Source organism: Notamacropus eugenii, chromosome 2, assembly GCF_028372415.1.
Source record: "Notamacropus eugenii isolate mMacEug1 chromosome 2, mMacEug1.pri_v2, whole genome shotgun sequence".
Classification (NCBI taxonomy): Eukaryota; Metazoa; Chordata; class Mammalia; order Diprotodontia; family Macropodidae; genus Notamacropus; species Notamacropus eugenii.
Window position 1 is genome coordinate 27,336,671 of NC_092873.1, and position 16,357 is coordinate 27,353,027.

At 50.3% G+C, this 16,357-nt stretch overlaps 1 protein-coding gene across 1 annotated transcript in view; it reads left to right on the plus strand.

Annotated features, from left to right (window-relative positions):
• The window catches only part of CHID1 (chitinase domain containing 1), a 62,379-nt gene that overhangs the window by 24,435 nt on the left and 21,587 nt on the right, over positions 1 to 16,357 (plus strand). Inside the window, exon 9 of the mRNA XM_072637392.1 lies at positions 2,864 to 2,956. Coding sequence (XP_072493493.1) covers positions 2,864 to 2,956 — 93 coding nt within the window. The remainder of the gene's footprint in view (positions 1 to 2,863; positions 2,957 to 16,357) is intronic.

Consider the following 16,357-nt stretch of genomic DNA (forward strand, 5'->3'; position numbering starts at 1 on the left):
CACTTGGCTTGTTAATGCAGAACCCTGGCTCACTGCTGCCAAGGAGGGCATGCCCTCCGCACAAACACACACACATGACACGCAGCCTTTCTTTGCCTGATTGGATTCAAGTCTGTCCTCTTGGGTAGATCACTAGTTCCCCTTGCAATCTGGTTGACCTCTGAACTTGCCAGTACCAGCTCCTTTTCACAGAGTGGACTTGGGTGACCTGAGCCAGCTCCTGGAAGGGCCATGGTCCATGCCACCTGGCTCCTGGCATCAGGTCATGTCCAGAAGAGGCAGTCCCCACTCTGCCTGTATCTCCTCCAAGCTCCCTGAGCCTGGGGCCAGTGTTCCTGCCTGGGACAGCCCCCCTGAATGGGTCCTGGAGCTTCCGTCCTTCCCACAGCCTGGCATCGTTTCTTTTTTGGTGAATCTGAGCTTGACAGATGTCGGCAAACAGGCATTTCCTTGTAAAATGAACAGAAGGGAGGATTGCTGGTGACATGGCGCTCTCTTTTGTAAAGCAGAATGTGAATTACAGTGACCTGGCTAGTAACAACATTGCTGTGCTCCCTTCTCCTAGCCCCCTGAACTTCCTCCTGCCCTCTTCTGGGCATGCTGTTTTTCTAACGTTTCCCTGATATTCTCTCTAGCTGAGGCACCTCAGGAATTCTCTTTATAGTGTCACTCCCATGGGCTCACACACAAGGGCACACCCAGTAGAAGGCCCCTCTTGTAGCAGGCCGAGCAGCCTGACTCCCCAACCTTTGCCTTTCCCTGCAGGCTCTGCTTCTGCCTGCATTGCGGGGGCACAGCTGGGTCGGGGCTCTCTGCTGTGGCCAAGACCAGCAGGACTGACTAGGCCATGTAACTCCCAAGCTGCTTTAAGGGATGATCTCTCAAATTTCTGGTGAGAATCCAACATCTCAAATAGGAAGAGGGAGCTAGGCTTCAAGCCCCCTGGCCTTCCACTGGTTCTTGCTCCTTCTCTCGCTTCCCTTAGTTCCAGAGGAAGGAGGTGCTGGCCCTTCCACTTGGCCAAGGTTCACCAGGGCTTTAGCAGCGCTCTTGAGATCACACTTCTCTTGGAGAGTGTTTCCCTGGCCTCTGTGTCCTGAGGCCTGAGGGAATGTTGCCACAAGCCAGATTTTTCTGGCTGGTTTCCGTCCTTTACTCTCTGACTCTGGCTTTGGCACTGATGCTGGACTCCAGCTCAGTGGATAAAAGTAGGGCTAACAGCTGCCCTCTGCTCTTGCCCTGGCAGACCAAGACCAAGAGAGCCCCAACCCCCATGACACTGAGGTGGGCAAGGGGAGAGACCCAGGGCAAAGGCCACAGGAAACTCCCTCTGCCAGCTCTCCCCCAACAATTTACATGGTTTTCCCCAGCCAGCAGCACCTCCCGCCCATGTGCCAAGACCTGTGCCAAGGTTGCCCAGCAGCCTGTCTGTCATCATCTAAGTAGGCCTTCCTGTAACTCCTCACTGTTCCTGTGGAGCTGCACTCCTCACATGTTCCCATGGTGAGGAGGGCTGTGACTGGCACTCCCTATTCCCCTGGAGCTCCCCTTCACCGGCTCCTTCTTTGCCTCTGGGATGGATAGGGAGTGCCTTGGACTTGGATGTCTGGCTTAGAACAAAACGTCAATGTCTGCAAGGTCAGGGAAGGGCAGGTGTCATTTCCATTTCCAAAAAAGAGGAGGTAAAAAATGCCAGAAGTGGCTGCTAGAGGCCAGGGAGCTTGATTTTGATTCCTGGGGTAGAGGTGAGCCAGCAGAGGAGGGGCACCATGGGCACAGAACGCAGCATATGTCAGACTTTGGGGCATTAAGGCGATGCAGTGGATAGGGTACTGGGCCTGGAGTCGAGAAGATCTGAGTTCAAATCCTACCTCAGCTCTGTGACCCTGGGCCAGTTGCTGCCTCAGTTTCCTTATCTGCAAAATGGGGATGATAACATGGGGATCTGTGCTTGTCCCTGTAATGGGTTAAAGCAACTAAGGAAAGGGCCAAAGGGGACATGAGTCATGTGGAAGAGAGTGTTTGGTGCCAGAGGACAGAACCAGGAGCTGACGGTGGGGAGAGCTGCACCCAGATGGAAGGGGCCATTTTTGAAAGGCTTCAAGCAGAGGTGTGAGAGCCACTTGTCAGAGTGTAGGGGCTCCTTTTAGGTACATGTGGCCTCAGTGGCTCCAGTGCCTCTTCCAGCTTTCAGATTCAGTGATTCCTTGGCTTCAAGAGGATCAAATGCAGTGATGTGTGTTCCATGGAGACTCCTCATGGGTATGGTTGGGATGAAATGACTGTGGTTCACCTTTTTAGTTCCCTGTTGTCAGGGGTCCTTAACCTGGGGTTGGGGAACTGCTTTTAAGAAAAACATTAACTTCCTCAGTAATCCTCCATACTGTATTTCACACATTTAAAAACAGTCTAAGAGATGAGTAATAGGACCACTGGCCCATCAGACCAGTGTGGAGCCAGAGAGTAGACTGGTTTTGTCCTTTTTGTATCCTTGGCACATAGTAGGTGCTTAATCACTGACTTGTCCAGGTTGACAGAGGGGTCCATGATGTAAGAATGGGGGGACTCAGTTCTTGTTCATCCTCATTTTTTTTTTGTGAGGGAAGGAACTGAGGCAGAGGGGAGAAGGATGCAGACAGAGGCTGATCTTGTACCTCCTCCCACGGTCTGTCCAGTAGGGGCTTTATCGCAGGAGGGCAGGGATTGCCTCCCCAGTAGGGGCTTGTGATCGCATGTAGCCCAAGTGCCCCCCAGAGTCTGAGCAGAAGGACAGGGAAGGGAGCTCCTCCTTGAGCTGGGTCTGCTAAGGCATGGTGCTGCTGTCCCCTGTATTTTGGGATGAAATGTTTCCTCTCTCTTTCAGAGATCTCCTGCACACACTGACTCATGTGGTGGAGGCTTTGCATCAGGCCCAGCTGCTGATGCTCCTGGTCGTCCCATCCACCATCGTCCCAGGGTGAGTAAAGAGCATGTGTGCGTGAGGGAGCAGGCTTGCCCTCCTGCTTGGCCCAGGTCAGGCTGAGCTGCTGAGCTTGTGTTCAGGGGGAAGCGCTGACCTGTGGCCTTGGGCCTCCTCCAGGCCCCTCACTTCAGAACTGAGCCTTATCCGTGGGCTCACATGTGAGGAGAACCTTGTGTGGGGAAGAGCAGCCCTGCACCCTCCAGCCCCACCACACGCTCCCCCAGTGCACTTTGTCTGAGATCATGATTGCTGCCCTTGCCTTTTTTACTTCAGTTGAAGCTGGTCCAGCCCCTTATTTTGACCCTGCATGTATCTTTCTGTTTCAAGTGTGTTACTTCTTCAGCATGTTGTTGGATTCTGCTTTCTAAATCCAGTGTACTGTCCTCTTCAGTTTTATGGGTGAGCTCATCCCATTAACATTCACAGTTATGAATGTTAATTACGTATTAACTTCCATCCCATTTTTCACACTTTTCCTCATCTTTTTCCCTGCCTCCTCTTTAAGAGTTTGGTTTGTTTCTGACTAGTTTCTCCTTAATCTACTATCCCTCTTCTCACTCCCACTTTCCCTTAATCCTGTTTCCTCCTGTTTCCCTGATGAATAAGACATCCTTCTGTACCCATCTGTGTTGTATGTGTCCTCCAACCAGTTCATGTGACACTTGGTTCCAGTGTGTCCTGCTCCCCTCTCTTGTAGTAGAACAGCCCCCCTCTTGTGCACCACATTTACCCAATTCTTCCTCTCTCTTTTTCCCACTCCCAATATACTCCTCTTTCCATGCTTTCATTCTTCTTCACTCAGGCCTTCTGTCTAATCAGATCCCTTCTGTGGCCCCTGATTGAGAGAGGTCTGAGAGGATACATCCCCGTATAAGAATGTAAACAGTTTAATCCTATTTATCCTTTGTTCACTCATGTTATCTTTTATGCTTCCTTGAGAATGTGTTTCAATGTCATCTTTTCATCAGGAATGTTTGCCAGTCCTCTTCTCTGATTAAATATCCATTTCCCCCGCAATCGGGTAATACTCAGTTTTGTTAGATCGGTTATTCCTAGTTGGTAATCCTAGCTCCTTTGCCTTCCATGCTCATATTCTAAGCTCTCTGCCCAGTATAAGGGTGGTTGTTAAACCTTGTACGATCTTGACCGTGGCTTCTGGGTGTCTGATTTATTTCTTTCTGGCTGCTTGCCATATTTTTTCTCTGACATGGAAGCCCTGGAATTTGGTTATAATGTTCCTGGGAGTTTTCATTTTGGATTTCTTTGACAAGTGGTTTCTTGCTATTTTCTACTTTGCCCTCTGGTTCTAAGAGATCTGGGCAATTTTCTTTTACGATTTCTTAATTATGATGTCTAGGCTTTTAAAATTTAATCAGGGTTTTCAGGTAGTCCAGTGATTCCTAAATTATCTCCCCTCAATCTGTTTTCCAGTTCAGTGTTTTTTGTTTGTTTTAACTATGAAATACTTCACATTTTCTTCTATTTTTCTGTCTTGTAACATTGTTTTAATATTTCTTGATGTTTGCTTCATGGAGTCACTGACTTCTATTTGGTACATTTTAATTTTCAAGGAGTATATTTCAAGGGCAAAGTTTTGTGCCTCTTGTACCAAGCTGTTAATTTTCTTCTCATATTTTTCTTCCATAGCTCTCATTTCTTTTTTCAGTTTTCCCCCTGCTGTTTTTAAAATCATTTTTAACCTTTTTTTTAACTCTCAGTTTATTTCTTCCAGGAATCCTGGTTGACTTGTGTCCAGGCTGAACTTCTCTTTGAGGCTTTGCTCGTAGATGCTTTGGAGTCTTTGTGTTGAGCTTCCCCATCACCATGACAGTTCTTTGTGATGGTTTTCTTTTCTTTTCTCTTCTCTCCTCTCTTTTTCTTTCATCATTCTCCCAGCCCACTGGTTGACTTTGAATGCTCACCTCTTGGAGGATGTCTGGCCCAAGCTCCTGTCCTCTTATATCTTCCTGTTGTTTTCATAGCTTAGGTTAGGGGCCTTCTAATTTTCAGTGATCCCAAAGTATAATGTTGTTGTGGTTTCATGGTTTGTTGTGGGGGTCATCTTGAAAGAACTCACAGACTCAGACTACCTCTATTCTAAATGAAAGCATTTGTTGAAATTTGATGCCCCTCAGAAGTGGGCTAAGTTCCAGGAGGAACCAGCAGCTTAGTGAGACAATACAGGCTTTGGTCTGGGACTCCAGGTGGGTTGGAGGTAAGAGCTGAGTCTCTGCTCTGCTGCTGGGTTCAGAGGCATCGTTCGTTTCTAAACTTGCCCCCTGATCAACATACAACCAGAACTCACTAGTGATTGATTGTCACTGCCCCTATTTGCAGATTCTCCCCCTTTCCAACCGAGAACTCAGCAGTGGTCGACTGAACTGCCAGATGGCACCAAATGGAAGCAAGGCTCCCAGGGCACCCTTTGATAGTTAAGGATGCCCTGAGATCCTTTCCTGCCCTGGGGCCCAGTCTGTGCTCTTTCACTCCCACTGGTACAGATGGGCTCCTCCTCAGACCCCATCTCCAGTGTCCGCAGACCTCTCTGTCCGTCTCCCTAAGCCACCCTGGACTAGAAAGATGGACTCACTGGTTTTCCCAGTTAAATTCACTCTGGTGTGTTTGTGTAGATCTTTTTGGAGCAGGCTTGATGGGGATGCCAGGGTTCCTACTACTCCTCCACATTGACTCTGCCTCCAAACAGAAGATTTCGTATTTGCTCCTGGGAGTGACAGGGAGCCAATGGAGGTCACTGAGTAGGGGGTGACATGGTCAGACCTGCACTTACTTTGATAGCTGAGTGGAGGATGGGCTGGAGTGTCAGGCAGACCCTTCCGCAGTTACTGCAGTAATCCAGGTGTGAGTGATGAGGGCCTGCACCAGGGATGGAAGGAGCAGTGTCGGAGGAGAGAAGGGAGCAGATTGGGAAGATGTGATTAAGGTGGAAAGGTCAGGCCTTGCTAACAGATTGCATATGGCAGAGTGAGAAGTGGGGAGAAGCTGAGGAAGGTGCCTAGGTTGTACACCTGGGTAACTGGGGGGAGGATGGTGAGTCTCAAAGAGGGTGGGTTTTTTGGAAAGACTGATGAGTTCAGTCTTGGACATGTGGAGTTGAAGATAGACCTCCAACTGGAGATGTCCAGTCGGCAGCTGGAGATTTGAGATTCTAAGTCAAGCAGAGAGTTCAGGGCTGGATATGTAGATTTGAGAGTCATAAGTATGGAGTTTCTCATTCAATCCCTGGGAGCTGAGGAGATCCCCCAGTGGAGCAGGATAAAGGGGAAAGAAGAGCAGAGGGCCCAGGATAAGGCTGTGGGGGAAGCTTATAGTCAGGGAGTGAGTGGTGGATGGAGATCCAGCAAAGGAAGCTGAGAAGGAGTAGTCAGACAGAAGAAAAGCCAGGCAGGAGAAGTGTCCCAAAAGCCGCCTCAGAGATGCTCAGATCCTTGGTCTTACCATCATCCACAAATGCAGCATCTCCATATTTGAGAACACTGAAATCCTCTTACCTCTTTCCTGATCCCCCCAGAGTCCTCCCACCTCTCCCTCTACCTGGCAGCCCCAGAATCCATTCTCCATCCTCCCTGTGACCTCCAGTCCCTCGACCCCTCAGTTTTCTTCTGGAGCATCAACCTGCTCCCCAAGGTCTGTATCTAATCCAGGACTAGAGCCCTGCAGGTCCCAGGAAAACCAGAGACCTCTCTGGGGGCATCTCCCCCAGCTTCTGGGTTGAAGGTGAATTTCATCTAATCTTCCTGAGTGAGAAACAGTTTGGAGAGCACAGTCTCATGTCTGTTCTTCAGTTTGGTGTCATGTTGAGGCACAAGTAGGGGGTGGGGTGGTTCATTTCCCATCAGCAGTGCTGAATCCTGTCTAGGAGAAGGCAGACATCTACAAGACTAGGAAAGTTTGCTATTGCTACCATGGTCTTTGTGGTCTCCATGAATATCCACCTAAAGTCCCCTCCCTAATTTTTCCTGGGGGAGCCTAAGGCACAGAGATGGGGATCAACATTGCTGAGGCCTTGGGGCCCCTGAACTTCCTGGGAATCCATTACAGGGCTTCTGGGAGACTAGTCAGGACATGGGCCATGAGCTCAGGGTGAGAGACCCTGTCAGACCCCTGAGACAGGGGGGCTCTGGAGCCACAGCCCGAAAAGCCAAGCTTGACTGAAAGGCTGAAGCAGCATTTCTCTCCTTCCTTGTACAGGACACCAAGTGTGATAAGAGGCAAGGTCATCGGCTCTCCTGACTCCTTCCTTCCCCCCAGCTGCTTGCCTGCCACTTCTTCCCTCCCCTGGGGTCCCAGGTCACCTCAGCATTTCTCCTCTTCCCTCTGACTACAGATCACTCTCATGGATGATATTCAGGGGGCTAGGCTGACTGGATGGAATGGGGATGGGGTTAGCTTAGTCAACTCTTTACGTCTGCCCTGGCACTCTAAGCCTTCTCAGGACCCATGATTTATCTCTGACTAATGGGGCAAACGCTGCATTCACTGGCTTAGTGGATGTCTGAGTCAGAAGGGAGGTTAGAGACCATGGAGCCCAAGCCTGCTACTTAACAGCCCATTGATAGGGTCTGAATACAAACCCCCAGCACTCACTACACAGATGGGTGGGGAAACTGGAGCCAGGGGCCTTTGTTTTCTGTGAGCCCCATGGTCAAGTGCTTGTAGCAGTAATTTCCCCATGATGGGGGCACTGGCACCTCGTTCCTAATTCTTTCCAGTTTCCTTGTTTTTACCATATTGTTGTCATATAACCTGTCCCGTGGTTCTGCTCCCTTCACTTTGCATCAGCTCATATAAGTCTTCCCACGTTTCTCCAAAACCATTCCTTGCATCATTTCTTATAGCACAGTAGTATTTCATGACATCCATAGACTACAACTTGTTCAGCGTTCCCCAAATGAAGGAGCGCGTCTCAGATTTCCATTCTTTGCCACCCCAAAAAGACCTTGAGATATTTTTATACATCTTTAGTGAGAGGATTAGTCCTTCCCTTAGTTTACCCTCCTTCTAATTCCCCTTTCTTCCCTTTCCCTATTTCCTTGTTGAGTGAAATGTTTCATACCCAGCTGTGTGTGTGTGTGTGTCCCCTTCCCTCCTTTGACCAATTCAGATGAGAGGGAAGTTCAAGTCCCATCCCCTCTCACACCCCTTTCTCTTGTTTGTAGAGGTATCTGCTTGTACACCCTCATTATATGAGATCATTTCCCTTCACCTTCCCTTTCCCTTCCCGCCCAGTACATCCCCTTCCCCTTTTATTCCCATCCTTCCCTTAAAATCATCCAGACATAAGAGTGGTTACTCCCAGGCCTAAATGGACTTCCCCTCTGGCCCCTGAGGATGGCAGGTCATGTATCATTTCCCCATGTTAAGAACAGAAGCAGTTTGTCCTGGTTTAGTACTTCAGAGTTCCTTCATGCTGACCTTTTTAAATTTCTCTTCATGCCTGTGTTTGAACTTCAGAGTTTCTCCACAGCTCTGGTCTTTTCATCAGGAAGGCTTGGAAGATTCATTTTCTTCTCTATAGGATTATGCTTAGTTTTTCTAGGTGATTCTTAGTGGTAAGCCTGCATTCCAGGTTCTCTGCTCCTTAATCATATGTGATCCTGACTAAGTCTCCTTGGTATTCATGCCCTGTGTTTTTTCTTTAACATGAAAGCTCTGGGTTTTGGTGAGTGTGCTGGCAGGTTTCATTCAGGAGGTGACCAGGGGATGCTTCCCACTTCATCCCCCTGGTTCTAAGAGGTCTGGGCAGTTTCTTTTACGAGTTCTTGAAATCTGATGTCCAGGCTCTTTTATACTTTTGGTCGTGGCTTTCAAGCAGTGCAACAATTTGTGAAGTTTTTTCTCCTCAGTTGTTTCCAAGGTCAGTAGTTTTTGGTTTGTTTGGTTGTTTTTTTATGAGACACCTTGGATTTTCTTCTTTTTTCAGTCTTTTGACTTTGTTTTAATTTATTTTTGTCTCATGGAGTCACTGACTTCTCTTTGGTCTTTTTTTTATTTTCAGGGAGTTTATTGCTTGGGCAAAATTTTATTCCTCTGGTGCCAACCTGTTAATTTCCTTTCCAGTTCTTTCTTCCTTGGCTCTCATTTCTTTTCCCATTTTTTCCTCTCCTGCTCTCATTCCATTTAGAAACAGTTTTCACTTTTTTTTTAAGTCTTGCTTCTTTTCCTGGAATTCTAGTTGAGTTTGTGCCCAGGCTGTGTTGTCTTTCAGGCTTTGCTTGTGGACATTTTGGAGCCATGAGCGTCCCTGTCACCGTGCTAGCTTGTTTAGGATGGGGTTCTTGGTTTGTTCCTTCTTCCAGCCTTCTTTCTGATGCAGGACAACTTTATGTGAGGGCTGAGCTCGGCACACTTCAGAAGGGAAGGTCAGGGCTGCTTCTGCTGTTACTTTCTTGGAGTGGTGAGTGCTGTGTTATCCCAGTGTCTCAGAGACAGCCCAAACTGGGGGCTGCAAGTTTTCAGTGCTCCCAGAGTGGTCTGATCTGAGGCAGAAATCAGCCCCCACCCTCTGGTCCGAGCTTGGTAGGTTCATGAGCATCAGCAGATGCTGCTGGACTGAACCCCTGTCAGTCAGCAGGGAGGCGCTTCTGGTTCTGAGTGGAGGAACTGCAGACTCTACTTTGGCCTGGGGTTTTTGCCCTGGCTCTTGCCCTGTAGGCATAAGACTGGGCTGGCAGCTGGAGCTGAGCCCCTCCTGGGGCCTGTGACCACCCCTGGGGGCAGGTCCCCCCTCAATCTATCCTGAGTAGTGGGCGACAAAGGCACCAGCTACAGTCTCAGTCTGGGCTCTCCTCTTGCCCTGGTGCACAGCCTCACCCTGACAGCTGGGATAATCTGGGAGCCAGGCTTTTGTCTCGACCCTGTGCCCCGTGTTCACAGCCCTTTGTCTCTCCTCTGCTGGCCGGGCTGGACAAATAGGATGCCTTTGTTTTCCATATCAGGCTTTGGTCTGGCACCTTTTCTGGAGCTGTTTGAAGGTGTCTAGGGGAGGAAGTAAGGGGGGGCTCTATATTTCCTTCTTAACCTGCATTTAAACACATTCCTGCAGTCAGCATGGCCAGTGAGATGGAGGGAGTGAAGCTTTGTCTTGGAGGGTGAGTTAGAATTGGTGAGACTGGAGTGGGAGGAAGCAAAGCTCTTGGGTCTGGGGAACTCACTGGGAAGAAGGAGCAGAAGGGGGAGGACCCTGTGCCACAAGGTTTCTCATTTGATCCTCACGGTAACCCTGGCATTACCACCCCCATTTTACAGTTGAGAAAACTGAGGCAGATAGTAATGAAGTGACTTGCCCAGATTCATGCAGCTAGTAAGTGTCTGCGGTCAGACTCCAGGGCCGGCACCCTGTGCTTCATGGCTCCCCCTCGACTCCTTCTAACAATGTGGAGTTAAAGGTGCCTCACCTCCCAGAGACCTCCTCCTGCAGTGAGTCTCTGACTGGGGCAGGCTGGCCTGGCATACAGGAAACACTTGAGAAGTGCTTGTTGAAAGAAGGTATGGACAATTGAACCCTTGGATCTAGGGGCAGAACAGAGGAGAAGGAAGGAGAAAGAAGGAAGAGAATGACTTACAGGAGCCAGAACATGCTCCTGAGAAAGTACAGTCCTCGCTGGCCCAGCCCTGGTCCTGCCTCCACTGCCAGGAAGGAGAGGGGGAGAATGAGAAGGAGAGGGGAGGAGCAAGGGGGAGAAGGAGCAGAATCTTGGAAGATGGGGCTCCTGAGGCTCCTGCTGCAGTGGCCCGGCCTCCCACGGGGCTTCATTTCTCTGCTGCTGACAAGGGGCTCGAGGCAGACATGCAGCCAGAGCCCTCTTGGGGGCCCCCGTGGATGGTCTTGCTTCCCTGCGGGGGAGTACTGGGGAAGGTCCCCTGGGAAGGGAGTGAGACGTGTGACTCCTCCAAAGCCCATGGTTTACTTCTGTGCTGAGGTCTGCGCCGAGTGTGCTGGCCATCCAGCTTGGTCTTTGGCCTGGGCCCATTCTCCTGACTGGACCAGTGAGAGGACCATCTGCCCATTCAGGAGGAGGGCAGCTGTTACCTGAGCATCTGGCTGCCACCTTAGTGGCATAAATCAAGAGACCTCTGTCTGATTTACTGATTTAATTGGAATCACTCCGAGTGGCCAGCCACCTCTGCGTGGGGACAGGATCCTTCCCTGTGGGTTTTCCCCTCTGCCCTGCCCCCCCCAAAGCTTCCCTGTCTCTCACAAATGGGCCAATGCCTCTGAACCCAGCGCCGTGGGCTGCCTTCATATTCTGGAGGATACTAGATGCGCTGGTGCAGATGGAAATCTTCTCCCAAGGGTGTGGGAGGGGCCACAGGAGTCTGTAAAGCAGCTCTTGGGGTCTTAGGATTTGCCAGTGTCTCCCATTGTTTGCACACTGAAAGCAAGCCTGCTTCTGTAACAGAAGCAGCATTGGCTGAGTGCCTACTGGATGCAGAGTCCTGTCCTTGGTGCTGAGGGAGAGATGAGAGAGGGCACAGTCTGCTCCAGAGAGAGGGGCACACACGCACATACCACATATACACACACTTCAACACATTTGCATACATGCAGTACCACAAACAAACACACCATGTATATACATGTGTGCATACTCACAGCACATGCACGAGTATACCCGCACATTCACACATGTACGTATATGTACATTCTCACACAGCCATTCATATACACTCACAGTCACACATATACTCACATGCACACACATTCACACATATACACACTCGTGTACACACATGTACACACATTCAGATACTCACACAAGCATACTTCACACATACACACTCATGCACACACATACACATTCACATACTCACATGAACACACAGTCACACACATGCACACTCATGCAGCACACATGTACATGTACATTCACATACATGAGCATATACTCACATGCACCCACATTCACACACATATACTCATGCAACACTCATGCACATGTACATTCACATACACGAGCATATGCTCACATATACACACATTCACATACTCACATGAACACACACATATACATTCATGCACACATATTCACCCATATACACACTTATGTACACACATGTACACACATTGACATACTCGCACGAACACACTTCACACATACACACTCATGCACACATACACACATTCACATACTCACACAAGCATACGTTCACACATATACATGCTCATGCACACACATATACATGCTTGCATTACACATTCACTAGTCAGCCTGGGCGTGGTTTTAATGCCTGCAGAGGAGCGGTGATTGTCTCTCACTGTCTCAAGTTGCCATCCCTCCATCCATCCGTTCGTTCGTTCATTCGTACATCAGAACTCACAGCATCTGTTTAGACCCTGGACCTGGACCATCCTCTGTGTGGGGGTAGGGGGTGAGGATGTTTCTTGGCCTCTTCCCAGGACCAGGATTGCTTACCCAGCTCAGCCTCTTTCCATGGTCTTAGAGTGGCTGGTCCTGGACATGTTAGGGTCTTTGTGCCCATTGTGTTCCAGGTCTGTATTCTGCCCTGTGAGTCCTGTCTGACCAGTCCTTCTTTGTTTCTCTGAGTTCCTCGTCAGCAGTCTGCCATGGGGGTGTCCTTTTGGTTTCCAGTTTGGGAGCTACCATGAGAGGAGGGCTCTGAGTGCTGTGGGCCTTTCTCTCTGTCACTGATATCCAGACATCAGACTCATTCTGTTGTCCCCAAAGGCAGAGTCAGGTACGAAGAAAATCTTGCCAAGAATTCCACTGTATCCCCAGATGGCATAGGTGGGCTCCCTCTCCCTGGAGGCCTTCATGCAGAAGCTGAGTGAGCATCCTAGGAGCTTGACCTTGGTGGACCCCGATGATCCCCCTAACTCTGAGACTTGGTGATGTCGATTCCTTGCAGCAAATGTCCTGGAGTGAAGTGGCCAAGTCAAGGGGTAGGAAAAATGTGGCAGCTTTTCTCAGTGTCATTCCAAGTTAATTTCTACAAGAGCTGGACTAACTCATGTCATTCCTTGACAGAATATTAGTGTCTGTCCCCCTGCCCCAGGGCTGACTGATTGGAAGGAAGCAGCTCAATGACTTCCAGGCTCTTGGATTTGGGGGAAATTATGGTGGTGTTGGAAGTCGGCTGAATTGTGCTTTCCTTTTCCAGTTGGCTCCATTGGTGACTCAACCCACCATGATGGACACATCTTTCCCCTAGGCCCTGCCTCTTGGGCATTCTCTCACATCAGTGAATCCAGATTTCCAGTCCAGGCGAGGTTGGTCCCCACTTCTGCATACACCGAGTCAGAGCTCACTTGTGGCAGCTCTGATGTGGTATAGAGAGGATGTGGGGCTGCCGCCAGAGGAATGAAGGGCTGGGTACTAATGGGCTGTTTGTCCATAAGGCCTCAGGCTTGATCATGGAAGTAAAGAGAGTGGCTCAGCTTCTCCATGGGAAAAAAGTCGAGTCTGAGGAATGGGCATCTGGGAGCGAGCGGGGGGGAGGGGTGGTGCAAGGGCTGGGAGACCTGAGTTCAAATCCCAACTTTGGCATTTGCTAGCTGAGTGACCTTGGACTCCCTGTGGCTCGGTTTCCTCATCTGTAAAGGGAAGGGGTGGGTTCAGTGACCTCTGGGGTCCCTTCTAATTCTATAGCTGTGAACCTGGAACTTGGCCACTGTAACCCGAGGAGACAACACCAAGGCCAGGGGGCCAATCACCCCGAGGCTGGCTGGATAGAGATCAGGGAAGGGGCTGTGGGCCCAGATGGGAGAACTGTGGCCACCCCCATTGATGGAGTTGTTTCTGAGGCACCAGACCTGCTCTGGAAGACATCGTGGGCAATACAGCAGGCTGGGGATGAGGGCCAGCTGAGGACAAGGTTGTGTTGTTGTCACGTGAAGCCTGGGATACCCCAGAGTCTTTCCCCTGGTCTGTCTCTGATGGCCTTGGGGGCAGGAGGTCTGCCTGGAAGGCCTGGTCTATGGGTGGAGGCCGTAGGGGCAGGAGAGGGAGATTGTCTATAGGAAACAGACAGGCATTAATCAGGCACTCCTGTGTGCCAGCCACAGAGTGAATGGGGATCACTGAAGAGAACACTGGGGTGCAGACATGGAGGCTCTTGTTTCTGGGACAGCTGGGAAGCTGTGGGGGGAATAAGGTGTAGGGAGATTGCAGTAGGAGGAGGCTGGTTCTGCAGGGCTCTGAAGGCCAAAGAACATTTTGTGTTTGGTTTTAGGGGCAGTCCACACACACACGCACACACACACACACACACACACACACACACACCGCTATTACACACCCACACCCAAACATAAATACACCCACCCACCTATGACACATACACACACACGCACACACACTCATATACACACACATATTCATCCACCCACCTCTCCTTTGTGTAGTGGGGCTTAGCTGTTCAGGGTTTCTTTTAGCCCCTGGAGAGGGGTGGGAGGTGGGGATGGGGGTGGGGATGGGGAGCCTATTTTGGCCCCTAGGGACTCCAGGCCCCAGGCTTTCTTCCTTTCCCCTGAAGTAAGCCTGGACAGCCAGACCTCCCTTTCCAGAGGAAGTGTGGGCTGGGCCTCCCACTTAATTACATTCCAGAATAGATTTCTGAGAGCCCCTCATGTATCTCTGTGGGGCACATGTTAGGAGGTGAGCAGGGACTCATCAGAAAAGAAGTTAGCTCATCAATCTCGCCCGATCTCACCTGTCTGGGAGGAATGAAGGCCTAGAGCCAAGAGGGGGAGGAAGTGTATGGAAGGGGGGGGGGAGGTGTCTTTATTTTTCTCTATTCCTTACCTCTGGACACCCTGCTCTGCGGGATCTCAGACCTAAGCCTCGCAACCACTGGGCTGAGCTGGGCTGGGGAGGGAGGGAGGGCCTGGTGACCACCCCAAAGGCACATCAGCTTTCTTCTTTTCTCTTTCCTTTGCCCTGCTCCGCCCAGTACATGAGCACTTGGATGTGGGAGCATCTGAGTGTGGAATGAATCCAACCTGTAGCCTTCAGAGTTTCCTGCTTCCTGGCCTCCTAATGCTCTCTTGGGAGCTTTTAACAAAATGCCTCAATGACCCCCTTTTCCGTCTCTTCTTTTGGGATGACCTTTTGACATCCCTATTGCAAACCCTGGCCCTCCAACAAAGGACAAAGGAAGCCTTTGGAGCACAAAGCCCTGCCCTGGCCCTCAGTCAGCTCAGCTTAGTAATTCTTGGGTCATCCCCCCAAATCCTTTCCAGACTGGCTACGTCCACTGGTAGCTCCACCCTAGCCCCTCCATCATTTGCCATTCAGCGACAGTCACTAACAGAGCTGAGCATTTAGGGTTAGGGTTAGGAGAGGGCAGGGTCAAAAGGAAGTGCCTAGTATCCGAGGCTGCAGAGAGGGCTGTGAGGGGCCATCAGAACTTGGGAGAGGGCAGTCTCTTTTGATGGATGAATGGCAGAGGACTGGGGAGAGTTAGGAGACTGGAGGCAGCATGAGCAGGTGACTTTTCAAGGCTTGTAGTAAGAAGGGAGGAGCAGGAGAAAATGGTTGTTAGCAGGATGTTTCAGGATGAGGGTGATGTGGGTGTGTGAGCTCAGCAGGGAAGTGTGGAAAGACTGAAAACAGGAGGAGAGATGATGGAGGAGCCTCTTCTGCTGGTGAAGACAGAAAGGAGATGGGGCAGCCGTGGCCAGCAGGGGAACGTCATCACCGTGTCGGGGAAGTGGGAGATGAGGAAGGGGGCAGAAAGGGCAACTCTGGGCCAAGGTCCTCCCATGCGAGGTGAGGTCTGGCTGATGAGGAAGACTGGAGGGGGCTAGGGAGGCTATCCCCACGGTGAAATGACTGGGCAGCTTGCGAAGTCTGGCCTGGCAACAGCGAGGCCCAGAGATGGTTCAGACTGGGCATTCCTCTTCAGATTTGTCTAAGCACATAAACAGGAACAAAGAAGTGGGTGGTGAGAGAGATCCGAGGTGGGGCTTGTCAAGGCCAGATCAGGGAGGCCATAAAGGACCAGGGATGCAAGGGAGAAGGGCAGTGTAGAGTTTGACCAAGCAACCAGGAGGGGCAAGAGAGTTTGAAGATGTGTGAAAGGAAGGATGCAAACATTTGTAAAGGTCCTACTGTGTGAGCAGCACCAGGCTGTGCTTTACAAACACGCTCTCCTGGGAAGTCGGTGCTGTTCCCATCCAGATTTTACAGTTGAGGGAGCTGAGCCAGATTGCACTGAAGTGACTTTCCCAAGATTATCGAGCTGGTAAGTGTCTGAGGCTGGATTTGAACTCGGGTCTTCCTGGCTCCCCCCTCCACTGTGCCCCCACAGCACATGTGGAACATATATATTGATATCCCCTAGTATGAGGTCCTGAGTTGGCAAGAAGAGAAAAACAATGGAATGGGAACGTTTTACTTTTTATTTCCTTATAGT